Source organism: Oryctolagus cuniculus, chromosome 20, assembly GCF_964237555.1.
Source record: "Oryctolagus cuniculus chromosome 20, mOryCun1.1, whole genome shotgun sequence".
Taxonomy (NCBI): Eukaryota; Metazoa; Chordata; class Mammalia; order Lagomorpha; family Leporidae; genus Oryctolagus; species Oryctolagus cuniculus.
In genome coordinates, this window is record NC_091451.1 from 17,004,198 (window position 1) to 17,031,516 (window position 27,319).

At 39.2% G+C, this 27,319-nt stretch overlaps 1 protein-coding gene across 12 annotated transcripts in view; it reads left to right on the forward strand.

Moving 5' to 3' along the window:
* Positions 1-27,319, forward strand: part of PCNX1 (pecanex 1) — a 188,341-nt gene that overhangs the window by 41,536 nt on the left and 119,486 nt on the right. For 10 of the 12 annotated variants that reach the window (XR_007911684.2, XM_051826049.2, XM_051826054.2 and 7 more), the window contains exons 3-6: positions 9,429-9,534; positions 12,097-12,142; positions 13,530-13,619; positions 22,533-24,239. Coding sequence is in view for 11 of the 12 variants with exons in the window: in XM_051826049.2 (XP_051682009.2) it covers positions 9,429-9,534; positions 12,097-12,142; positions 13,530-13,619; positions 22,533-24,239 (1,949 nt within the window). In the remaining variant the exon portion in view is untranslated. Of the gene's footprint in view, positions 1-5,931; positions 6,042-9,428; positions 9,535-12,096; positions 12,143-13,529; positions 13,620-22,532; positions 24,240-27,319 lie in introns of those variants that run through there. The other 2 variants (XM_070065175.1, XM_070065176.1) reach the window with 1 other exon arrangement.

Consider the following 27,319-nt stretch of genomic DNA (forward strand, 5'->3'; position numbering starts at 1 on the left):
AACTCAATTCAGGCCTCTCATGTAGGTTGCAGGATCCAAGTACTTGAGCTATTACCTGCTGACTCCCACAATGCATGAAGCAGAGCAGGGACCAAACCCAGGAGATCTGACATTGGATATGGGCATTTCAAGCGGTGTCTGAACTGCTGAGCCAAAGCCTGCTTGATTTTACCTTTTGACTACTGTGTTTAGCTGTCTGAAGGCCTCTTTAATTGCACTTTTGGCAACACTGAATAATTTGACAAAACTGATCCGTATCTCATTGTTGAATTTTTCCATTTATGGATTACTAATGAAATGGAAGCATTTTTCTTGTGTTCTTTCATTTATACTTGTTTTGTGACTAAAATCCGTATTTTTCTGTGGGTTAATTTTTTTTTGCTATTGATTTGGAGAGGTTATTTATGAAGGGTATTATCCTCTGTGTCAAGTACTTTTCCTCAGTTTATAGCATTTTATATATCTTTTATATATCATAGTTTATTTTTTATGTGGCCTTTTCTGTGTCTGTTTTTCTGACCTTGATAAGAAGTTTTCCCTATCCTCAAATCATATATATATTCTCTTATATGTACTTTCACTATTTTATCATATTTTTCTCTTAAATTGTCAACTTAACATTCTTTGTTTAGATATGTCATAACACCATTTATTAAATAATGCATTTTTCTCCAGTAATTTAGATGCTTTATTTTTCATGTAACATACATATGCATACAGTTGTCTTTTGCTGTCTGAGGGGGATTGGTTCCAGGATTCCTTGCAGATACCAAAATCCACAGATGGTTTAGTCTCTTATAAAATCAAGTAATACTTGCATACAACCTGTGCTTATCCTCCTGTATTGTATTACCTAATGGAATGTAAGTGCTGTGTGAATAGAGTTGTTATACTAGATTATTTAAGGAATAAAATATTTTCATTGGCAGTTGGTTGAATCTGGGGAAACAGAACCTGTGGATATGGAGGGCTGACTGTACTGATGTCAGTGTCTGATGTTTGTTCTCTGTCCCATTGTTCTTCCTGTCTGTTTTGTTCTTCACATTATACTTACTTACTTTTTTTTTTTAAGATTTATTTTATTTATTTGAAAGGCACAGTGAGAGAGAGAGAGAGAGAGAGAGAAAGGGAAAGGGAAAGGCAGAGGTGTAGAGAAGGAGATCTTTTGTCTGTTAGTTCAGTCCCCAAATGGCTTCAAAATCCCAGGCTGGGAGACAGTAACCCCATCTGAGTCTCTCATAGTAGCTTTATGTTTGGCTTTGGAAATCCCTTTTCCATGTTTTGTTTTTCAGTATTATCTTGATTGTTTTCATGCATATACTTTTTTTTTTTTAATTTTTATGTATTTGAGAGGCAGAGTTACATACAGAGAGAGGTCTTCCATCTGCTGGTTCACTCCCCAAGTGGCGGCTGCAGCGGCAGAGCTGGACCTATCTGAAGCCAGGAGCTAGGCACTTCTTCAGGGTATTATCCCACATGATGCAGGGGCCCGAGCACTTGGACCGTCTTCCCACTGCTTTCTCAGGCCATTAGTAGGGAGCTGCATCACAGGTGGAGCAGCCAGGACTTGAACCGATGCCCATAGGGGATGCTGGTGCTGCAGGCGAGGGCTTAACTTACTATGCCACAGCACTGGCCCCTTCACTTATTTTTCTGTGAGATGTCCCTCTGTGTGCTCATCTTCCAAAACAATTCTGTTAGGGTTTTGATAGTATTTGTATGAAATTGGAGAAACTTAACCTTTAAAATGGGAAGTTTCATCCAGGGACATGGATGAGGTTTCCATTTATTTCCATTTTCATCCAATTATTCACTTACCATTTATGTCTCAAAATTTCAGATTTTAATGCATTCTGCATATTTCCTGAATCTACTTTTTCTGTTAATTTCTATTAATAAATGTATGCTGTTATAATGAGTAAGCAAACACAATGTAGACTCTGCACTTAGTTGGCTGAGATGCATATCACTTCCTAATTGTATACTCTTGGAGAAATTAAGCATTTTATGCTTTGAATCCACATCACAACAATGAGGTAAATAATAGTATTGTGTCATGGCATTATTGCCAGGGATATGTTAGATAATATATGCAAGGCACTTAAGACAGTTTGAGACATGGTTGTCACTCTATAACTATTCTAATTATTTCTAGGTATTTTACATATAAATAATATAGGTGTATATATATATATATTTAGTTGCTCTTGTTATTGGATTGTTTTTCCATTTTAATTAAAATTTTTATTATGAAATGTAAATTGTATTAGGCTGATTTTTGTGACTTTAAAAAGTAAAGAGGAACTTGCTGTGAAAGAAAAGAGTTGTTTTGCTTACCATTTAGAGATAACAATTCAGGATTTGGTAGACCCGTATGGTCCAGTGTCCACGGAGGCTAGTCCTGGTGGGTGTGCAGGCACAATCACAAGGTGAACCAGGAAGCAGAAGAGAACCTAGGCTTGAATTTGAGCTCGAATAATAATCAACTCTCTTGAGAACCACCCTCTGAGGACACGCCTCCTGGGACCTACTGAACACCTTTCATCAGATCTGCCTCCTAGCTGCTACAATTAGATCAGCTCTTCACTCTTAATCCATTAACCAATAACATTAAGACATTGAAGTCTAACCAGTAACATTAAGATGTGAGTTTTGGGGAGACAAGTCCTACTGTGCCTATAACACAAGTATATATATTTCAAACAGCACATCAAATAAATGTATAGAGACTAATAATTAAATGAATATTTACCTGCTGCACAGCTTAACAAATAAGACATAAATTATATAAGCTCCATGCATACTTTTCCCATTACATGCCATCCTTCCCTCAAAAGTGACTATCTTTAATTTTGTGTGAATCATTCTCTTTTCTTTACTGTTATAAAATTTTTGTAGATAATCCCTAAGTATATTATTTATTATGTCTGCTTTAGGACATCCTACAATGAATCATATAGAATGTATTTTTTGGAGGTACTTTTATGCACATTACACTGTATCTTACTGGCTAACCCTTGTTGGTGTTTGTAGTTAGTTTATCCATGTTTATTCTTAATTGTCTACCATTGTAGGGATGGCAACAACCTATTTACCCATTCTTCTGTTCATAGCCATCAGGTGTTTCAGGTTTTCCTCTGGTAGCACATTATTCTGTGCGTCTTCGAGTGTATATATAGTTTTTGTAACCTGGCTCGTGTGTACATGTGTATACATAGTTTATGTAACCTGGCTCAGAAGACATTTTCTTTTTTTGAAAAAAAATTTACTTATTTATTTTGAAAGTTATCATGTTCCATTTTATTAGATAATTCCAGACTGTTGTCCAAAATGTTTTTTGCCAATTTACACTCTAACATTTATGTGTGAAAGTTATCTTTCCAGATCTTTATCAATGTTTGATATTGGTAACCTTTAAAAATTGGCCATTTAGGGGCTCAAGTTATGGCATGTTAGGTAAAGCTGCCTTCTCATTGAGCTCCAAGCTAATGGGCTAGGTGAAAGCCTCAGAAGATGGCTCACTGCTTGAGCCCCTGAACCCAGTGGGAGAATCTGAATAAACTCTGGGATCCTGGCTTCGGCCTGGTGCAGTCCTGACCATTGTGACCATTTGGGGAGTGATGGAAGGTTGCTCTCTCTCTCTTTCTCCCCTCCCCCCACTCTGATTTTGAAATAAATAAATAATTTTTTTTAATTGCATTTAGGGACCCGTGTTGTGGTGCAGTGAAAGTGCCAGGCACTCCATGTCAGAGCTCTGGTTGAGTCCCATCTGCTCTGCTTCCCATCCAGCTCCATGCTAACGCACCTGGGAAAGCACCACAGGGTAGTCCAAGTGCTTGGATCCCTGCCACCGATGTGAGAGACCCAAATGGAGTTCCTGGCTTCTGGCTTTAGTCTGGCCCAGCCCTGGCTGTTGCTGCCACTTGGGAAGTGAACCAGAGGATGGAAGATCTCTTTCTCTGTCTCTCCTTTTCCCTCTCTCTTTCACTCTGCCTTTCAAATAAATAAAATCTTAAAGGGAAATTTGCCTTCAGTTGAGTGTAAAATGCTTCTCATTGTTACTTTTAGTTAATCTTTCTGATTATTAAGGAGGTTGAGTACATTATTTTACATGAGTTTATGTACCATTTAGGTTTTTATTCTTTGCCCTCCTACTTATTTATTTCATTTTTCTTTGGAGTTGTATTTTTGTTATTAATGGAATTTTTTGTACATTCATTCTACTGTTATTAGTTATGTACATTTTGGATATCTTCTAGTTTGTGGTTTATTTCTCTTTCCTTAATGTTTCTTGTGATTATTATACATTCTTAAGTTTAATATAATTTATCATTTCTAATTAGCATTTTTGTGTCAAGAAACTATTCCCTCCACAGAGGTCAGAAAGATACTATCCTATATTTACGTCTTAAAGTTTCATTATCATTTTATTGTCACATTTGAATATTATCTGAAATTATTTTAGTCTGTAGTGCTGGGTAGGAATTTAAGACTTACTGTTTTTTCTTTATGAATGACTGGTTTACCCAGAATTTGTTAAATGAACTATCTTTTCCCTCATGATCTGAGGTCCTGTCTCAGTTGTAAGTCAAGTCCCTGTGTGTGGTGGTATGTCTCTGGGTGCTGTTTTCTGCTGGGTAGATCTAGTTGTTGATCAGTTGAGCCTTTCCTACACTATCCTCATTACTGGAGTTTCACTGTATAATGGAGCATCTGGTAGAGCAACCCTATTACCTTGTTCCTTAGGAGTGACTTTGCTGTTCTTGCCTCTTCTCTTTGAAACAAAGTTGGTATCTACTAGGCAGTTTCGTGAGAACTTGGTATTTGTATTGATGTTTCATTGGATATGTAGATCATTCTGCTGAGAATTTTTATCTACAATGTTAAATCTCTCGGTTGTCTTTCAAAATGTCTTTCAGTAAAGTTTTACCATTTTCTTCATTTAAAGGAAACTTACTAAATCATTCTTGTAATATTTTTCTTTGTCACAAAATTTTTTTACATCTTTAGTTTTCCTCCTTAAATACAGCAGTTTACTTTGTATTCAGCAACCTTACTAAGCTCCTTATTAATTATAATATTTTGTCATTTCTTGGTATTTTAGAAATGATGAATTTTATTTCTAGTCCTTACACTTCTTATTATTTTTTGTTGGTGGTGGTTATGACTTCTAACACATGCTTTAAATTGAAACAGTAATAGTGTCCATTCTTGTCTGTTTTTTCCCTAATGTTAGAATGTTTTTAAGTTTTACCATTAAGTAAGATCTTTGTAGATTTTTGGTTTTGTCATCTCTTTTTGTTTAACCTCCTACTTGTAATCCTCACATTCTGTTTAGAGGGAAGTAAATCAATCAAAAAGCATACACTTTTATTTCTAGAGCTTGTCACTATACTTGGTACACCATAGCTGTCAATCATATGACAGTTGTGTAAATGAGTAAATAGAGTAGGACTGCTTGAACCTTGGTTCTCATTGGCCTTTTATGTGGTAAAGCAGATGAAAAATGCTGAAAGATCTTTGTCTTAGAGAAGGAGTCAAAGTCATTAATGTTTGTGTTTTGTTTCTAGTGCTTTAGCACATTGAATTTTAGGATTTGAATGCAAATATTTTAGAGACAGACTGTATTTTTCCTATTTCTCATGGCAATAATGCTTGTAATACAAGCTTTATGAAGTTGAATTTTAGGCTGAGTTTTTCTGTTTAGGGACTCTTTTTATCATATTTTTGTGAGCATCATTATAATCCAGATTAGATGTGTAAACTTTGTACCATAATGATGCTGTGAAGTTTTTGATCAAGGCTTGAGCATAAGTAGTTAATATGATAATGATAATCAAAATTTAGCTTGTGAAGTCTCCTCTATAACTTGGGTTAGGCCCCTTCTGCTTTTCTGCCTTTCCCTGTACCTGGTTTGTGTTTTTTTTTTAACAGATGGGGAAATTAAGGCATAAAGGTAGAGATTCCCTGAATTTGGTGTATTGCTTACTGCAGTAGCCCACTTTGCCTCTGTGCGAATTATAAACTACTGTGCTTTCCAGGTATGTGCTGAAATCTCCATTGCTAAAAACCTCCAATTCTTGCTGATAAAACAAACTCTCGTTCAGCCATTTTGTATGTTTAGCTGTACTTAGAACATCTTTCCATTGGCTAAAAATTCGACTTCTAAACTTGTGGATAAAAGTACAGAAATTTTGCTAGAGGAATATGTATATATGTAGGATCTGTCCATTTTTTTTCTTTATATCTTTGTTCCTTTAACACTGCCTTTCTTCCCACTTGATGAACACCATTGACTAATAGGTCTAGATCATTGTTTCTCAATGGAGAGTGATTTGCCCCGCAGGGGACCTTTGGAGCTGGTTTTGACTGTTGCAAGTTGGGGGATGCTGCTGGTATCTGGTGGGTAAAGGCCAGGGATGCTGCAGTGCACAGGACAGTCTGCTGCAATCAAGAATTAAGTAACCCCAAAATGTCAGTGGTGCTGCAGTAAAGATATCTTGTTCTGAATACTGATGCCGACTTTTGATTTTGAACTGCAAAGAGAACTTCAAATGCCAATTTGAAAGTCAGTGTGTCTTCTTATAGAAGAGTTTAGAGTTTACAGATCTTGTGTTCACACCTTGTCTTAGTTCTCACTGGTTCTGAGTATACATCCATTTAGGTTTGTGGAGAAAAGACCAGATATGTTGACACATTGTAGACACTGTAGAGTGCTAAGTATTACCTGTAGCTTGCTCTTGTACCTGAACTCCATACATGAATGACCTTTTCTGAGATCTATTACATTCCTTTTCTGAGACCTATTATATTCCTATGATTAGAGTATAACTAGTACTTAGTATATATTTGTGTTTGTTTATTATGAATAACTTCACATTTAGATTGCAGTCATTTCATCTTACCATCAGAAGGGATGTATATAAAGTTGGGCAAGACTGTCCATCAGCTGAGGTCTATCCATGCAGTGCAGTATTGTAAGGCCAGAAAAAGGAATGAAGTACTGACACATGCTACAATGTGGGTGAGCCTTGAAAACATACTAAGTGAAAGAAGCCAGGCACAATTGATCATGTACTATATAATTCCATTTATATCAAATGTCCAGATTAGCTAAAGCTGTAGAGACAGAAAATAGATGAGTGGCTACCAAGGCTGGGGAGGATGGCAAAGGTAAGGAGAGTAGTAGTTAAAAGGGCTTGTTTTTGAGGTGTTAAAATGTTCTAGAACTGATGGTTTAATAGCTTTATGAATATACTAAAAGCCATTGTGTTACACAGTTTAAATGGGTACATCGGCTCTCTTATCCTTTCTCTGGTGTTATTTTATTCTTTTTCTTCACCTTGCCCTCTGCAACTTAGAGGATATATTCAGTGGAGTTCAGAGTATGGTAACTGGTTCTCATTCATCACGAACTCACTGCTGTAGCATCTGCCTCTGTATACACTGTACACACTTTACATTTTTCTATGGTTTGTGTGAGTCACCACCCAACAGCTCACAGACTTGAGGATATTCTACTCTTCCTACATGTGGGTATGTAGGCACTGACTTGGCCATTAAGTTTGTGACTGAGTTTCAGGTCGTTTTATGTTTTTTATTTATTTGAGAGGCAGAGTTAGAGGGATTGGCTTTTTATCCACTGGTTAATTCCCCAAGTGGCTACAACAGTTGCAGTTGTAATGGAAGAGGAACAGCTGGGACTCAAACTGGTATTCAGGTAGGGTGGTGGTGTTCTAGGTGGTAGCTTAACTCACTATAGCACTGGCCCCTATGTTTTTAAATTATTTCATTAAGAGTTTTTGGTTTGCCTTTTTTTTTTTTTTGTAAAGATGTGATTTATTTGAAAGAGTTACACAAGAGAGAGGGAGAGACAGAGAGAGATCTTCTGTCTTCTGGTTCACTCCCCAGATGGCTGCAATAGCAACCAAGCTGAAGCCAGGAACCTGGAGCTTCATCCAAGTCTCCCATATGGTGGGTAGGGACCCAAACTCTTGGGCCTTGCTTTCCCAGGCCATCAGCAGGAAGCTGGATTGGAAGTGGAGCAGCCAGGACTAAGACCAGTGCCCATATGGGATGCTGGTGTCACAAGTGATGGCTTTACCTGCTATAACACAGTGCAGGTCCCTGTTAAAAAGTTTTTTGATTAACATGTAGTGCTTGTACATTTTTGTGGGGTTGAATGCATAATATCCTTTGTAAGCCAATCAAATCTGGCAATGAGCCATTCCATTTCCCTATCCCTTCCTGTGTTTGGAGCCTGTTAGCTCTCTCAGTTACATGAACTATAGTCACCCCACTCCCAGTGTGGTTTATTTTTATTTTTATAAATGAAGAGCAAGTTAGAAAGCTAGGTTCATTATTGAACATTAGATAGCTAATTATAGTCAATGGTGTAGACTTAGGAGCCAATTAAGCAAACAAGGACATTATAGTTAGAGGCCATTAATAATTAATAATAAAATACTAGAATTCAAACTGCTGTCATGATAAATGAAAGATATACTTGGAAGCAAATTCTGTTTTGTCTGTATCTTTTGACTGCCCCAGCCAGTCAGGCTTAAGAGAGTTTTTGACTCATGTGATTGAGAAGTCTTTCTATGAGGGATGTCTTTAGATGTGTCAGGATGCAGTTTCAATCCTATCATGAGTTTGCCTCCCTTCTTTCAGCCAGCTTTTAATAGTTTTTGTTAGTTGATTTTTTTTAAGGATTCATTTATTTATTTGAAAGGCAGAGTTACAGAGAGGGACAGGCAGAGAGAGAGAGATCAAGAGAGATTGAGATCTTCCATCTGCTGACTCACTCTCCAAGTAGCCGCAATGGCTGGAGCTGGATCGACCCAAAGCCGGGAGCCAGAAGCTTCTTCTGGGTCTTCCACTTGGGTGCAGGGACCCAAGTACTTGGGCCATCTTCCTCTGCATTCCCAGGCCATTAGCAGGGAGCTAGATTGGAAGTGGAACAGCCAGGACTCAAACCAGCACACATATGGGATGCTGGTACTGTTCTCATACTTGTATGTTCATCATTGTGTCCTGCAGCTCAGTCAGTTAAAGTAATGCTGATTACTTTCTGTGTTGGCAGTTGACTAATTTCTATTTGCTCTTGGGAAACAAAGGCAATCATTTCTTTGCTAGAGTAGTCTTATGGCACATATCATAAAATATTTACTGTACTGTAGTTGTAATTAAGGTTAGTTTCTGATGTTGGATTTGTACAGTTTGGGATAAGAGTTTTAAATATTTTGAAATGATATGGTTATAGAACAGTTATCAGATTTATAAATGAAGAATGTTCATTCTTTACTTCTCTTTGCTGTATTAAAAATCAGAACCTCTAAGTTTTATAGGAAAAGGTATAACTTAAGAAATAATAAAGAAATAAATCATAAGTGCCAGAATCATGACAGTTGCTCTGTTTTTCTCCACAGTGACCCTGGCGGAGGGATTGAAATGTCTGAGTTCATTCGTGAGGCCACACCCCCAGTTGGTTGTAGTTCAAGAAATTCATATGCTGGGCTAGATCCAAGCAACCAGGTAGGAACCTGTGCTATTTTATTTTACCTTTTCCCTCTCCTGATAGTGCTCACTGTTATGTTCATGCCTGTAACAGTCAGTTGATGTTTGCATTTATTGTTTTGATTCTTAGTTTTCTGACTGCTTATGATCTTTCATCAGTATTCTTTTTTTTTTTTTTGACAGGCAGAGTGGACAGTGAGAGAGAGATACAGAGAGAAAGGTCTTCCTTTGCCATTGGTTCACCCTCCAATGGCCGCCGCGGCCAGTGTGCTGCAGCCAGCGCACTGCGCTGATCCGATGGCAGGAGCCAGGTACTTCTCCTGGTCTCCCATGGGGTGCAGGGCCCAATACTTGGGCCATCCTCCACTGCACTCCTGGGCCACAGCAGAGAGCTGGCCTGGAAGAGGGGCAACCAGAACAGAATCCGGCACCCTGACCGGGACTAGAACCCGGTGTACCAGCGCCGCAAGGCGGAGGATTAGCCTAGTTAGCTGCGGCGCCGGCCTCATCAGTATTCTTATTTTAAACTGACATTTCACATTAATTAAGTACATGTTTGCTGAGCACACACCACATACCCTTTCCTGGGTATATAGTTCTGCTCAATTCAGCTGTAGTAGTTGCTCTTTGGAAATTTAGCTTCTTGGCTTATGCTGTTAATGACCTTTACATTAATTGCATTGGAGAGGTATAGTATTTTTTTCTACAGTTATCCCTGGTCTAAACAGTCCAGGAAAAAGAAAAAAAGAGCTTGCTCAAAATTTTCAGTGTTCATGCTGTTAACTGAGGAGCATTAAGTAGAAAGTAAATCTGCTTTTGCCAGCTTTAATGTCTGTCATGTAACATTTACTTTTTTTTTTTAAAGACTTATTTTAAAGAGTTACAAAGAGAGAAGAGGAGAGGCAGAGAGAGAGAGAGGTCTTCCATCTGATGGTTCACTCCCCAGTTGGCCGCAATGGGCGGAGCTATGCCGATCAGAAGCCAGGAGCCAAGAGCTTCTTTCAGGTCTCCCACGTGGGTGCAGGGGCCCAAGGACTTGGGCCATCTTCTACTGCTTTCCTAGGCCATAGCAGAGAGCTGGATTGGAAGTAGAGCAGCCAGGACTCAAACCGGTGCCCCTATGGGATGCCGGCACTGCAGGCAGCAGCTTTACCTGCTTCTCCACAGCGCAGGCTCTGTAGCATTTACTTTTAACTTAATACAGTAACTGTACAAGTGTGCTGAAGCCTCATATTGTGTAGCCTCCACTGAGTTTTCCTGCTACAGTTGCCTTTTTCATCCTGAGTGTCTCCCAGTTACTCCAGCTTGCCTTCTGAGTGGATGACTCCATAGCTAGTGGAAAGGTCTTTGAGTGTGTGACATTGAATTTTGTGAGAAAATTGTTGCTGGGTTTTAGTAGCCATTATGTCAGGCCTTCCATTATTTAGAAGTAAAAAAACCTCTGCATAATGTCAGAGTCTAGGAAACAGCTCACTTTTTAAAGGGATTTTATTTGAATTTTCATTTTTTATTTGAGAGGAAGAGAGAGAGATTGAGATTGAGCTTCCTTTCACTGGTTCACTCCCCAAAGGCCCTCAACATGTAGGCTTGGGCCAGACCAAAACCAGGAGTCAGGAATTTAATCGGGGTCTCCCATGTGGGTGGCAGGGACCCAAGTACTTCAGCCATCACCTGCTGCCGTCCAGGGCGGGTGTAACTAGGAAGCTGGATAGGAAGTGGAAGCTGAAGACAGACGAGGCTCTTGGGTATGGGACACAGGTGTTTTAGTCACTGCAACCCTCACTCGCCCCATGTGATGTTCTGGATTTTATTTTATGATGCTAAGTTTGTCTGACTGTTTTATTCTTTGAATTCATAAGAAACATGTTAGGATAGCTGTCATGTTGCTATATCTGGTATCCTGAATATGTGGAATTTGTGGTATTTACTTATATGAGTTTTATGGTAGTATAATAAATAATGGCTGGATGCATACACTAACAGTTCAGCAATCAGATTTTTGTTTTCTCTTTTGTACTTTGTGCTAACAACTTATTTTTGTGGGTGCCGTAGATTTTTGCCCTTTTAAAATGCTATAGCCATCTTCAAAGAAGTACTTACTTTTGTGTGGCGCTAAGAACAAATTGATGCACCAACAGTTGGACAGTAAAATTCATGTTGCACTTGGTAGCATATATCAATTTCTTTTGGCCTTTAACCTTCCCTTATATAGCTAAGAAGTATAAAGTTAATTTAGATAGACTCAGTGTCTGGTTTTGCTTTCATTTATAACATGAACACGATAAAATATTACAAATTACAAGAAGTGCAGGAGATGAGTTGCTTGAGATTGGAAGTATCCAGCGGTCGGGGGCTCAGCATCTCAACACATTTGTAAAATACACACAGCACGTGCTGAAGCAGACAGCCCATGTGGCAGAGATGGACCATGCTCAATGGGTATCTTTTAATATTGATAAAGTGTCTGATAAGCATGTTTTGATAATAGAATTTTTTTGATAATCTTGCTAGTCTATAATCTATAATGATATATAGCCATACTTTTAACAAGTTTATTTTTACTTTCTGTCATGTTTTCAGATCGGATCTGGTTCCTCTCGTCTTGGAACAGCAGCAACTATTAAAGGTAGAAATGATCTAACTTGAAACTTGCCTTTGCCTTTCCATTTCACGTTTGGCTGTAATAAAAATAGCAGCATGATACATTCAAATGTAATGAAAAATTATTTAAAACATTTTTATAGATAAAATTATCTTACTAATTAATACTTAGTGGTGTTCCCCTCAGTTCTTAATCTATAAAGTGGCTTCAAAAAATTTCATGGACAATGGCATTAAAAGGTGATGTGAATTTTCCTTGAACTTTTAATGAAGCTTCTCCCTGTAAGAGACTTCTTTGCCTGAGGGAAAACTCATAATAATTTAAAAATTTTTAAAATTTATTTATTTGAAATGCAGAGAGACAGGGAAAGATCTTCATCCACTGACTGTTTCACTCCTCAGATGACCACCACAGCTAAGGCTGGCCCCAGCCCAACACAGTTCCAGTCTCTGATATGGGTGTCAGGGACTCCAGTACTTGACACATCACCTGTTGCCTCCCAGGGTAATGCAGGAAGCTGGAATTGAGATGGAGCTGGGACTTAAACCCCGGCACTCTGATGGATGTGTGTATGTCCCAAGTGGTTTTTTGACTATTTCACCAAATATTTACGCCAAATTAATTTGATGTGAAACCTTCAAATGTGGGTGTAAATGAGACAGTAAGAAAGCTTAAAGTGTTTTCCTGCCTTTTGCTTAATACATGTGCTTCATATATACTTCATATTATTTTTCCCCTCCAATTTTTAGCTTTCTGAATTTCCTCAGGAAATTTGTTGTTATGTTATTTACATTTCTTGTTTTTTAAGATTCTATTTATTTATTTGAGAAGTAGAGTTGCAGACAGTGAGAGGAAGAGACAGAGAGAAAGGTCTTCCTTCTGTTGGTTCACTCCCCAAATGGCCACAAAGGCCAGAGCTGCACTGATCTGGAGCCAGGAGCCAGGAGCTTCTTCCTGGTCTCCCACGAGAGTGCAGGGGCCCAAGTACCTGGGCCATTTTCTACTGCTTTCCCAAGCCATAGCAGAGAGCTAGACTGGAAGAGGAACTACCAGGACAAGAACCAGCGCCCATATGAGATGCTGGTGTCGCAGGTGGAAGACTAACCTACTGTGCCACGGCGCCGACCCCCTGCATTTCTTTTTAGAATTAAATTTCTAAGGAACTAATTTTGTTAGTTAGCATTATGAAGCTTTCATACTATTTGTTTTGTAGTGTGGGGTTAATTATGTGCTCTTATAGTCCATGATCCTTCTTATTAGTTCAGTGCATCTTCCATTATTGTATCCTTGGATTCACAAGCACTGCTTTCATTGGCATGTACCATTTTCCTTGGTGTTCTCCATTGGCTATGACATATTGCATTCTTTACTTTGAATATAATATGCTCACATATTTCTTTTAACTTTGTAGGAGATACAGACACCGCTAAGACTTCTGATGATATCAGTTTAAGTCTGGGCCAGAGCTCTAGTCTTTGTAAGGAAGGCAGTGAAGAACAGGGTAAGAACATTATTCTTCATTGGGACATTATAATGTGGGGGACTAGGGTGAACTTGTAGAAAATGCAACTCACATTGTGGCAGAGATTCATTCTAGCTTAGTATGGTTATCTTTAGAAACGTTAAAGTGATTTATTGGGATAATAGTAATACAGAATTACACGTGCTTTTAGCCTACAAGAGCTCAGTTATACATGTTCTACCAAATAAACATGGAAAAAGAAATTTTATGACTGTATGCCCCAGGGTGAGTATGAGAAGAGCAGTAAGAACTGTTCTTCCTTTAGTTGGTTGGAGTGTCTAGCCCAGCTTGGTGATAAACTAGCATGTAAATCTCTTCTTTCTATTCTCAGTTTCAAATTATCAGTGAACCAGAATTGAGTTAGTAACTTCTTTCTCTGTTTTTACCCTGTTATAACCTTGTTATTTTTATTAGCCTATTGGTGAGCATACAGGCTGATAAACTATTCTTAATCATGAAACGTTTTTATGAGATTACAAATAAGTAACTAAAGTTTGACATTTTCCCATTAACTTAATATTTTAACTGAGTCCATTTTTTACAAGGGTATTTTGTTATTGGTACTTGGAATTTTAAGTTTATCATTGTGACTCTCTTTTCTGTATTACAATTACTTATCTTTAAGTATACTTATAGATACTTTTAAAAACACTTTGGAAATTATAATAACCCTTTGTATAATATGTAACCATCAAATTGTCTCAACAGCTTAGTAACAAGTCCTAGAGATTGTGATGACACTACATTTAGGGGTCATAATATATTTTGTATCTGGAAACTATCATGTGTAAGTATGGGAGGTTGGGAATTATGTATGCACAAACCTACCCTTGCAGCTGCACACTAACATAAATAATGATGTCTACGTTCACTGTGTACTTACTATTGTCCAGGATGGTGGTTGGCAACCTTCTTCTGTAAAGGACCAGTTAGATGTGTAGGTATATGTCTCTCTTGCTATTCAGCCACTGTGCTTTTGTGGAGTGAAAGGAGCCATAAACACGTAAGTGCATAGGCAGTATAATGCACCTAAAACCTCATTTACAAAATCAAAAAATGGGCCAGATCTGGCTCTGTGGGCTTTAGTTTGTCAACTGCTGGTTTAGGTCCTCTTCTGAGTACTTCATAAACATTTACCCGTTTATCTTTACTACAAAGAAGTTGACCCCATTATTAACCTCACTTCACAGATGAGCATGTTATATGCTAGAAAGTTACATGGCACTTGCCCAAAGTCACACACTACAATGTGGCAAACCTATAATTAAAATCTAGTTTTGAATTACGCTTTAATCATTATACTGTACTACTTCTTTCATATAGTTACATAATTTACTTTTATCACATAACACTTTCCACATATTTAGTTAACATTTAACATATTTTCAAGTACTCATTAGTGACTGGCACTGTTTATTTTATTTTTTTAAAAGATTTATTTATTTATTTCAAAGGCAGAGTTAAAAAGAGGCAGAGGCAGAGAGGTTCACTCCCCAAATGGCCACAATGGTCTGTCTGGGCCAGGCTGAAGCCAGGAGCCAGGAGCTGCTTCCGGGTCTCCCATGTGGGTGCAGGGCCCAAGTACTTGGGCCATTTGTGGCTGCTTTCCCAGGCACATTAGCAGAGAGCTGGATCAAAAGTGGAGCAGCTGGGACACGAACCTGCACGCATATGGAATGCTGGCGCCATAGTCAGTGTCTTAACCCATTATGCCACAGCACCAAAATCTCTGCCTCTGTGTAGCTTCCATACAAAGCATACCTGTCTATCTTCATGTATATTCCACAGTATGGAATCTTAAAAGTGTAGGTCAGGTACGTCTGTTTGTAAAAAGAGACAGAAGATAGGTGGGGGCTGGAGAAACTGTGATGTTAGAGTGGTGCAGGAAAAACCACACTGAGAGCAAAGACCTGAGGAAGGAGTGAACTGTCAAGCTATTTGAAGATCAGGGGCTTCACTTCATGTTGAGGAACAGAAAGAGCAAAAGCCCTAAAGTAGGAACACACCTATCAGGTTTTTTGGCTGGTGTGGGTAGGGTGAGAGGCCAAACTGAATCGTCGTATGAGCCATTTCAAAGACAAGGGTTTTGAGGCCAGCATTGTGGCATAGCATATAAAACCACCACCTGTGATGCTGGCATCCCATATGGTTTGCTCCACTTCCTATTCAGCCTTCTACTAATGGCCTGGGAAAATCAACAGAAAATGTCCCAAGTCCTTGTGCCCCTGGCAACCTAGATGGAAGACCTGGTTGAAGCTCCTGGCTCCTGCTTCTCCCTGCCCCAGTCCTGGCTGGTGTGGCCATCTGGGGCATACCAGCAGATAGAAGACCTCTTTCTGTCTCTGCCTTCCTCTCTCTCTAACTCTGCCTTTTAAATAAATTTTAAAAATCTTTCAAAGATAATAGTTTTAATTCTATTAATTCCAGGTGAGATGATGAACTGCTATCAGGTTGTGTTCCATTTAACTAAATTGCTGTGGCTCCTATATTCGGAATATATTAAAAGGGGCAAAAGCTGAAGCAGAGAGCTCAGTTAACAGGTAGTTGAAAAAATCCAGGACACAGATCAGAATAGGGAGAAGTAGGCTGGCTCTGTGTGTGTGTAGATGATATTAAGAGGATATGTTGCTGGATCTGGATATGTCAGGAGGAATAGTACTCATGGAGGACTCGAGGGCTTTTGGGCTAAGTGACAGAGAAGATGGAGCGTACTGAACAGGAGCAAATGTATGGATGGGGATACATGGATATATATGGATATAGATGATAAGATGGGGGAGTTCCATTTTGGTCATATCTGCTGTGAGGTGCTGTTAGATCTATAAGTGGCAATGAGTTTCAGGTCTCAAGTCTCAAGTCTCAATTGGGGTTTTAAATTTAGGAATTATCAGTGCATAAATGCTACCTCTCTGCCCCCCCACAAAAAGTAAGTCATGTGAAATAAAAGGTTGAATTATTATGCAGTTCATGAACTAACAGGGCAAGCCTGTGTAGTAAGCTGGCTTGGAGTTCCTGATCCAAATTCTTCTTGGTCCTGGCTGTGGTTTGGCTCCACCTAGTGGCAGTTTTTCATTCTGGCTTAACTATCCTTTGAAACCCTCATGGTTCTCTGGTTTGGACAGTGACCTTTAGTTAGTTGATTGGCAGTTGGTTGGTTAGTTGACATTTGTTTTGCTACATGATTCAGGATAATTGGGAGAAAGTTTAGGATGTGGGGGATGTGCTTTTCAGCATCTAAGAAGGGGTTATCTACAGTGTCACTGCCTGCTTTCACTTATGTCTTCCCTTCCAAGATCAGAACTTTTGAGTGCTCCAGTATGAGCACAGGGTCTGGGTGGAATATGGAGAAATTGATTGTTGGTATTTCTGAATGTTAGCATTTCATGGGTTCAGAAAACTAGATGAGATCTGAAAGTGAGGCAGTGTCAATAGAGAAACAAAAAGTTCTGAGGACTGAGCCTGAGCTTCTCTAGTTTAATTCCAGAAGAGAAATAATTCCTGAAGAGAAATAACTTGTGACATAGAAGGAAAATTGAGACTGTTGTATCCCAGCCTTCCAAGAGTGGATTGATCAACTTTGCCAAATGCTGCTGAGAGTTTAAATGACATGAGGACTGAGACTTGACCATTGGATTTAACATTGTAGAGGGTATTGGTAACCTTGATAGGCACAGTCTTAATGAAGTGGGAGTACAGTCCATCTAAAAGATAATTGGAGAAAAATCAAAGGCAGTGATATTTTTAAATTTTTAGAAGAGATTTATTTGAAAGGCAGAGTTACCAGGGGGGAGGGGGGCGGGGGTGCGATCTTCCATCTGCTGGTTCACTCCCTAAGTGGCCGCAATGACTAGGGCAGAGCCAGTCTGAAGCCAGGAGCTTCTTCTGTGTCTCCAGTGTGAGTGCAGGGGCCCAGGGACTTGGGCCATTTTCTCCTGCTTTCCCTGGCAGAGTAGTGGGGAGCTGGTTTGGAAATGGAGCAGTCCTGCCTCAAACCATTGCCCACATTAGATGTCAGCATCACAGGTGGAGGCCTAGCCTGCTGTGCCACAACGCTGGCCCCATTTTTAAATGTTTTTAAAATTAATTTATTCAAAAGTCAGAATGGTGAGAAAGAGAAAGAGAGATTGGTTTTCCATCTGCTGGTTCACTCCCCAAATGCCCGCAGCAGCTGGGGCTGGGTCAGGCAGAGGAGCCTCTCTTACAAGGGAGCCCAATTACCTTGGCCACCATGTGTTTCCTAGGTACATCAGCTGGATTGGAAGTGGAAATGGAACCAGGACCTGATCCCAGGTTCAACTTAACCTGCTGTGCCACAAAGCCTACCCTATTTTATTTTTTAGTTAATTTATTTATTTGAGAGAGACATGGAGAGACTTCCCTTCTGCTAGTTTACTTCCCAAATGCCTATAGTGTAGGTAGCAGGACTGGAACTATCATCTGCTCCCTCCTGTGGTGCATATTAGCAGAAAGTTGTGGTCAGTAGCCACAACTGTGTATCAAAGCCACGTTCTCTGATATGGGATGTTAGTATTTTAACTGATAGGCCACAATATCCACTGCTGGACTACTGCTTTGGGGGAGTTTGTATAAAGGGACAGAGATCTCAGGTAATAGCTACCAGGGGAAGTGAGCATAAGGGGGAAAATTAAGATTTGTAAGAGAAATAACTCTGTTTGTATATGATGGGGGGGATGGTCCAGAAGAGAGGAGGAAAATACATTTTTGTTTATAAAAGTGATATGTTACCTTTAGAAAACACTGTTAAGTATGAAGTACTTCTGCCACACTTTTTAAAAAAAGATTTATTTATTTGAAAGAGTTAGAGAGAGAAGGAGATACAAAGAGAGAGAAATCTTCCATCTGCTGATTCACTCCCCAAATGGCCTCAACTGCCAGGGCTGAGCAAGGCTGAAGCCATGAGCCAAGAACTTCTTCTGGGTCTCCCATGTGGGTAGCACAAGCCCAGGGACTGGAGCCATCTGCTGTTGCTTTCTCAGGTACATCAGCAGAGAGCTAAGTCAGAAGTGGAGCAACTGGGACACGAACCAACGCCCATGTGGGATACTGGTGCTGTAGGTGGCAGCTTAATCTGCTGCCCTACAGTGCTGGCCCCCTTGTGCCACATTTTTGATGTATTGCTTTTTTCCTTATTATTTATTGCAATAAAATTTACATTTATGAAGTTCACCCTTCTATATTACTAAATTTATTGGTTTTAGTATATACAAGATTGTGCACCTATCACCACTTTTTTTTTTTTTAAGACTTACTCATTATTTGAAAGTCAGAGTTACACAGAGAGAGAAGAGTCAGAGAGAGAGACGAGGTCTCTTATCCGCTGGTTCACTCCCCAGTTAAGTTGCAATGGCCGATACTGTGCCGGTCTGAAGCCAGGAGCCAGGAGCTTTCCTTGGGGTCTCCCATGTGGGTGCAGAGGCTCAAAGACTTGGGCCATCTTCTACTGCTTTCCCAGCTGGATCGGAATTGGAGCAGCTGGGACTAGAACTGGCACCCATATGGGATGCTGGCACTGCAGGTGGCAGCTTTACCTGCTGTGCCACAGCACCGGCCCCCCATGAGCACTTCTAATTCCAGAACATTTTCATCTCCCCAAGAAAGATACCTGTACCCATTGTACTCTGTTTCCTCCTTCAACAGTACCTTATAACCACCAGTCTTTCTGTGTCTCTGCATTTGCCTATTTCTTTTGTGTACGACTTCTTTCACTTACATGTTATAGCACATATCAAGGCTATTCCTTTTATATCTAAATATGGCGTAAGGGCCGGCGCCGTGGCTCACTTGGTTAATCTTCCGCCTTGTGGTGCTGGCATCCCATATGGGTGCTGCGTTCTAGTCCCGGTTGCTCCTCTTCCAGTCCAGCTCTCTGCTGTTGCCCAGGAGGGCAGTGGAGGATGGCCCAAGTGCTTGGGCCCCTGCATCCCCATGGGAGACTGGGAAGAAGCACCTGGCTCCTGGCTTCAGATCAGCGCAGCCATTTAGGGAGTGAACCAATGGAAGGAAGACCTTTTTCTCTGTCTCTCTCTCTCATTGTCTATAACTCTGCCTGTTAAATAAATGAAAAATAAATAAATAAATAAATGTGGCATATCACCTTGAGCATTCATAAAAACATGCACATATGAATACTTAATGCCCATTTTAACTTATTAACCTGGAATCATTCTTTTTTGTATTAGTGCTACCTTTTTATGTGTTTTCTCACATGAATTATTACATAATCTTTGGAAACATTTTTAGTGCCTATATAATATACCACATAATTTATGCAGCCATTTTTATTGGACATTGTGAGGAATTTTGTGTGTGTGTGTGTGTTTTTAAGATTTATTTATTTATTTGAAAGCTGGAGCTACACAGAGAGAGAAGGAGAGGCAGAGAGAGAGAGAGAGAGAGAGGTCTTCCATCCAATGGTTCACTCTCCCTTTGGCCGCAGTGACCGACGCTGTGCCGATCAGAAACCAGGAACTTCTTCTGGGTCTCCCAAGCAGCAGCCCAAGGACTTGGGCCATCTTCTAATACTTTTCCCAGGCCATAGCAGAGAGCTGGATGGGAGGTGGAGCAGCTGGAACTCAAACCAGTGCCCATATGGGATGCCGGCACTGCAGGCGGCAGCTTTACCTGCTACGCCACAGCGCCAGCCCCAGGAATTTTGTATTTTAAGAACTTTTGTAATTATCTGAAATGGCAATCTTGTGCTAAAATCTTACACGTATATTTGATTTTATCCTTTCACAATAATTCTTTATAAATAGATTAACTAATCAAATGGTAAGAATATTTTTCAAGGCTTTTGGCCAAATCACCAGGTTTCTTTGCTGAATCATGCCACATGCAAACTTCCCCACCCCCCTTTCTTTTTTTTTTTTAAAAAAAGATTTATTTGTTTTTTTTTGAAAGAGTTACAGAGAGAGATAGGGAGATACAGAGAGATCTGCAATCTGCTGATACACTGTCCAGATGGCTGGAATACCAGGGCTGGGCCAGGCCAAGCTAGGAGCTTCATCTGGGTCTCCCATGTGGGTAGCATGAGCCCAGACACTTGGACCATTCTCTGCTGCTTTTTTAGGCGTACTAGCAGGAAGCTGGATCTGAAGTGGAGCAGTGGATCTGAACTGGTGCCCATACGGAATGCCAGTGTTGCAGTTGAGGGCTTTATCTGCTACGCCATGACCCTGGGAACCCTTCTTAACCTGAGGCTCACTACCAACAGTCACTGAAAGGAGTTTTTAATTGGATGAAAAGTAGTGTCTCTCTGTGTTGATTCAAACTTCTTAATTTTAATGTAGACTTTGAATATATTGGTACTAGTAAGAACAAATGCCTAAGGAAGCATATTTACTTGAAAATTTCCTAGAACCACCTAAAATTCTTTCTGACAAAATTAAACCTTTTATGGTATATTTCTTTGGCACCATTAAAAAAAGAGCATGAATGTAAGTTTGGCTGTGTCTTTTAAAATGAAAAACTTAAAGTTATGTTTTATTAATTTCTTAGAAGGGACACTGGTTTTGAGAAGTACCATTTTTGAAAAAGTACTTTGTTGTACATTAGATTCAGTAATTTTTAATAAATTACTCACATGAGTTTTTGCTCTTTAAAATTCATATTGTGGAAATGTGAATATCACTCCATTCCATAAATATATTGGAGATTATAATGAGAAGCTTTTTGTTTTTATTACTGGAAACAGTAAATGCAATGCTAACTTTCAAGCTTTGATATTAAGAGAATTTGGTAGTAAGAGAAGCCAAATACAGTGATAACTGTTTTGTGCAAATGATATAGAGCATGGATTTTACTTGCCTTGAAAATTTTAAAACATAAGATAAAGCCTAACAGGCCATTTATAAATCATAATTTCATGGTACATTCTAGAGATTGCCTTAACTTTTTTTAAGATTTATTTATTTGAAAGGCATATTTCATCGTATCATAATCTTATTTGGGCATTGGTCAACATTTTTATTTTCTTTTCCTGGTTGCTGTAGGTTTTTGTTGATTTGTAAAATAATCATATTTTTCAAAAGGATTTAGTATTGTTTTAGGTAAAATAATGACTATTGGTGATATTGTGCCACATAATGTTAATTTTTTACTTCAATTTTTTTATTTTTTCATTTTTAAAAAGATTTATTTATGTGACAGGCAGAAAAACAAAGAGAGGGGAGAGAGAACGAGAGAGGTCTTCCATCCAGTGGTTCACTCCTCAAATGACCGCAGTGGGGTCAGGAGCTAGGAGCTTCTCCTGGTCTCCCATGTGGGTGCAGAGGCCCAAGCACTTGGGCCATCTTCAGTTGCTTTCCCAGGCCATTAGCAGGGAACTAGATTGGAAGTGGAGCAGCTGGGACATGAAATGGCATCCATATGGGATGCGGCATTGCAGGTGGAGGGTTAACCCGGCACACCACAGTGCTGGCCCCCGCCTAATGTTATTAACTCAGCATTCCTTAACTACTACTCAGTGAGTGGGTTGATATGTCTTTTTATAGACAAAGAAACAGAGGCCTTGAAGGATAATGTCATCTGGTTGGTAAACTGAGACACAGCTTGCCTAGAAATCCAGGTCCATTTTTAATATAATCCTTTGTGCCTCTGACTTTATTGCTACTAGTCTATAATCTTTTTGGAGGCCAATTGAAGAACTTCCATTTCTAAGTTCAGTTCATTCCATCAGTAGAATGCTTTCTTTGTGCAGCTGTGAAATAGAAACCAGCTCTTTGGAATGACTGGCCAACTGTTATTCAGTGAACTGCTTGAGAAATTGTTTATCCTTAATTTACTGTATGTTGTGAATTCTTTCCATTGTTAAACAGTAGAAAAATAGATCATGCATCTGTGTTAACATTTCCAAATATGTGTTTGAAATAGATTTGGCAACTGATCGGAAGCTCTTCCGTCTGGTCTCCAATGACTCCTTCATCTCCATTCAGCCTTCCTTATCCTCTTGTGGACAGGACGTACCCAGGGACTTCAGCGACAAAGCGAGCCTGCCAAGTCACAGCCAACACCACCACATTGATCAGTCTCTGTCCAGCGCCTGTGACACAGAAGTAGCTTCTCTTGTACCTTTACATTCACACTCTTACAGGAAAGAGCACCGGCCACGAGGTGTGCCCCGGACTTCCAGCTCAGCTGTGGCTTTTCCAGATACCTCGCTGAACGACTTCCCTCTGTATCAGCAAAGACGTGGTCTAGACCCAGTTAGTGAGTTAGAATCTTCCAAGCCTCATTCTGGATCCAAAGAATCCTTGGTGGAAAATTCTTGTTTATCTGGGGAATTTCGGCTTGTTGGTGACCTAAAAAACAGCATTTCTCAGCCACCCACAAAAAGTGGGAAGAGCAAACCTTTGAAGGCAGACAAAAGCATGGACAGCTTGAGGAGCCTGAGCACTCGGAGTAGTGGGTCCACTGAGAGCTATTGTAGTGGGACGGACCGCGACACCAACAGTACGGTCAGCAGCTATAAAAGTGAGCAAACTAGCTCCACACACATAGAGAGCATCTTGTCAGAGCACGAGGAGTCTCCGAAAGTGAGCAAGAGCAGTGGTAGGAAAAAAGAAGGCTGTGCTGATCCAGAGGAGAAGAGCAACTGTGCTGGTGACCAAAGGACTAGCAGTGACAAGACTGCCCTGGAAGGGAGCACAAATGGTGGGGCTCACGAGGCCAAGGATCCTCAGACTTCTGAGGAGATGAACAACCAGACAGCTCTTAGCACCTCTGCGTCTGAAGAAGCCAATAAAAATCCTCATGCAAATGAATTTCCATCACCAGAGGACAAGCCACTTGAGAAAACTGCAGAAAAGAAAGAGGAACAGAGTGAAAAGCCAGCGGTTCCAGTGGATTCAAAAGTTTGTAAAGATGCTGGTGGAAAGCAGAAGGAAGGGGATGTACGACCTAAATCTTCCAGCCTAATTCACCGGACGGCCTCTGCCCACAAGTCAGGCAGGAGACGGACAGGAAAGAAACGGGCCAGCAGTTTTGATTCGAGTCGGCATAGGGACTATATTTCCTTTCGAGGTGTTTCTGGTACCAAACCTCATAGTGCTATATTTTGCCACGATGAGGACTCTAGTGATCAAAGTGACTTGAGTAGAGCATCAAGCGTTCAGTCTGCTCACCAGTTCAGCAGCGATAGCTCTTCTAGCACCACTTCTCATTCGTGTCAGTCTCCTGAGGGCAGATACAGTGCTCTAAAGACCAAACATGTTCATAAAGAAAGGGGCACAGACTCTGAACACACACACAAAGCTCATCTGGGCCCAGAGGGGACTGGCAAAAAGCGGGCCTCACGGCGGACTTCCAGCACGAACAGTGCTAAGACTCGTGCCCGCGTGTTGAGCTTGGACAGTGGCACAGTAGCGTGCTTGAATGACTCAAATAGACTATTGGCCCCTGAAAGTATAAAACCCTTAACCACTTCCAAATCAGATCTCGAGGCCAAAGAGGGAGAGGTGCTAGATGAGCTATCTTTATTGGGACGGGCTTCCCAGTTAGAGACAGTCACTCGATCTAGGAATAGCTTGCCAAGCCAGGTTGCATTTCCTGAAGGGGAAGAGCAAGATGCAGCCAGTGGAGGTAAGTGAACCACAGGAAGAGATTGCCCAGGAGTCATTGAAGTTTTGGTGCTGTTGATTAGAGTAGTATTTATTTTATTAAAGTATGCTTTTAGTTAATATTATCCCTTTCACTGTTATTCAAATTTTATTCAAAGAAGGGATATAGTTATCTTAGAAAAGGTTCCTATATAAATACCAATATTTTTTCAGTTGTTATTTGAACATATCAGTTTGTTGTTGTTGCCTTTTCCGAGCTAGGTATACCACATGTTGATGTTTTACTGGAAATAACAAAGTAACCCCCTACTGACACAATAGTAGCAGCCACACCAAAGCCATTTCCCCCATCTTTTACACGGTGTGTGCAGTGGAACTTTCAGAATCAGATCACTCAGCTTGTTACATAAGATTTTTCCAATTATGGTGTTAGTTCTGATTATGTAGTTTGGAATCTCTGGCTCTGTTTTTAAATCTCTTTCTGTGGTTTTATTTCTTGCTTAGTCAAGTTTCAAACATTAAAAACATTTTATTATTATCATTTTTTGTATCTTCACACTTTTCCTAAAGCTTATTAAGTTGAGGTTTGTAGTTTATATAGGCATGTTGTGTCCATTATTGGATGTATGTGTCCCCTGTTATAACAATGGTGGTGTTTTGGTTAAAGTAATAGCTTGCTTTCTTTAGGTTTAGTGGAAATTGTGCAGTACTGGTTAAGTGATTTTATATTCTGTCAGTGTGTGTTGGTTTCTTTGTTTATTTCAGAATTGTTTCTTATTATTTCCCTCTATCCAGAATAGTTTGTTTATTCTGTCCTGGTTATGATGGACTGGAAAGAATTATGGCTTCTTTTGTCAACACCTTAGATTTTTAGCTTCTTCACCCATTTCCTTTATTTATGCTGTATCTTTAGCTTTCAAGTTTGTAGTCTGTTGGTGTAGTGATGTTCAGACTCTTAATAAAAGTGAAGCTGGATTTTCTGTTTGTGCAAACATTCTGAAGCATGAATACTCATTTTCTCTCAGAGAATGTTACTTTCATAGAGAGTATTTTAAAGACCCGTACTGTGGTAAACGTTCTCTTGTGTTTTTTCTTTTGATGAAATCTCTAACAAAGAATGTAAAGAAATGATCTTTAGTACCTAAGAAAGAAAGTAGTCTATCAAACTTAAATGTTGAGAATAATGTATCTCCAAAGAGGTTTTCTTGATGATACAGTTAATTACATTTCCTTGGATCTTTGACCTGGATACCATTCTGGTTTTTTTTAAAGATCTAAAATGCATTTACTGATTTATCACACAAATCTCATGTGTGTTCACGATGTGCAATAAACCATTGGATTTTAAAATATAGATTGATTTTTAAAGTCACTGTCTAGGTAAGTTTTAAGAGTGGGTATACTATGATAGAAAAATATTGTTGAAGTGTTAGTACTGATCATATATATTCAAGAGCTGTAGTAAGTCTGTGTTTTTGTGTTTAAAATGTTATTTTCTTTTTATAAGGAATGTGAGGTGTTGTCTTTTAGGGACAGTTACATGGAAGATGTTTCTTACATCTCAGTATGTTTTTTTTTAACTAATTTACACTCAATTTTCTAAGTTTTCAGCTTTTGTGGGTTTTTTGCTTGTATTCCTTTTCTTCCTTTTAACTTCATTGAATGTTAATAAGAAGCAAATAAGTAAAGAAAAATTTTCACCAACCTTGATGGAAGAAACAGTCTTTGGGCTATTGTAAAAGAGTTTTTGCCTGAGGAAGTCTTACAGGCGCCATTTTTATTTGTGCTGCATTGTGTTTAGAATAAAAAGAAAAAAACTAAGCCACTCACGTGTGTTGGGGATTTATAGTTAGTTGGTTTTCGTCACACCTAAATACAAGGATTTTGTAGGAGGTTTATTTGGGATTTGGGAAGCAATTTGTTTTGCTTCTTAGTACTTAAAAATTATATAGAGTCTTGAATACTTTTTAAGTAATTGTTTATATTTGTCAGCAGAGAGTCTTGAATACTTTTTAAGTAATTGTTTATATTTGTTAGCATTGCCAGTTCTGACACTTTAAGGGAAATGTTTTAGACAATGTATTCTGTCTTACTGTACTCCTAAAACATAAACCTGTTTAGATTTCATTCTAATAAATTTGGAAATATTTTTGAATTCTCCATAAGGTGTTTGGTGTAAGTAATGTGGAGGGATGGAATTAGTAAATGCACTTTAAAATAGTAAAGTAAAATAAGAAGGTAATCTAATGTGGTGACATGGAGTAGTCAATTGGCTTTGTTGGCTTCTGGGCTCTGCTCTAGTTGGAATGCTAGGAAAGCTACTTACCTAAAGTTTTAGGCCTCAGTTCCCTCATCATAAAATGAGATGATAATAGTATATGTCTCTAAAGGTTGTTGTAAGGGTAGAGGAGTTGATTACATGCAAGATGCTTAAAATGTGATACCTGGCACATCATAAATTCTTAACAGTGCTGCAGTTACTATTCTCAAACAGGCCAGTTTGTATCCAATGCAAATGTATCCTGTTCTTGTTTAACCCTGTTAGTCAATGGTATGAAATGAAAGTAGAGGACAATGATTAAATGTAGAAATAAATTAGGTATTCTAATTATGCCATTGTGGAACAGTAGTAAAAAAAAAAGTAACTAAATTCCTAATTTCTTGCATAATACCAGCAGAAAAATAGGTTCCATTAACATCTAATCTAGAAAAGTGTATTTTAACCTTCTTTAGGCTGTGATGTCATATAATTTTTGATATGTAGTCACATAGCAAGTGATTGCTTTCATAAGACCTCTCACCATTAATTAAGTGCTCTATTGACCTCTTGTTTTATACTTGGTTTTTATTTTACACCTAATCTTTTATAAGGTATAATCAGGTATATCTTTTAAAAATTTATGACTAGTATTTTAAGAACAAAACGTGCATATAAGTTTTATATGGTAGCACAATGGTCTTGAGGTTTTCTAGTTTGTATTACTTTTAATACAAGGAGTTTCTCTTCTATCTCTCTCTCACTGTCTAACTCTGTCCAAAAAAAAAAAAAAAAAAAAAAGGCAGTTTCTCTTGGGCCATTTAAATTTAGTTCCCGCATGATTC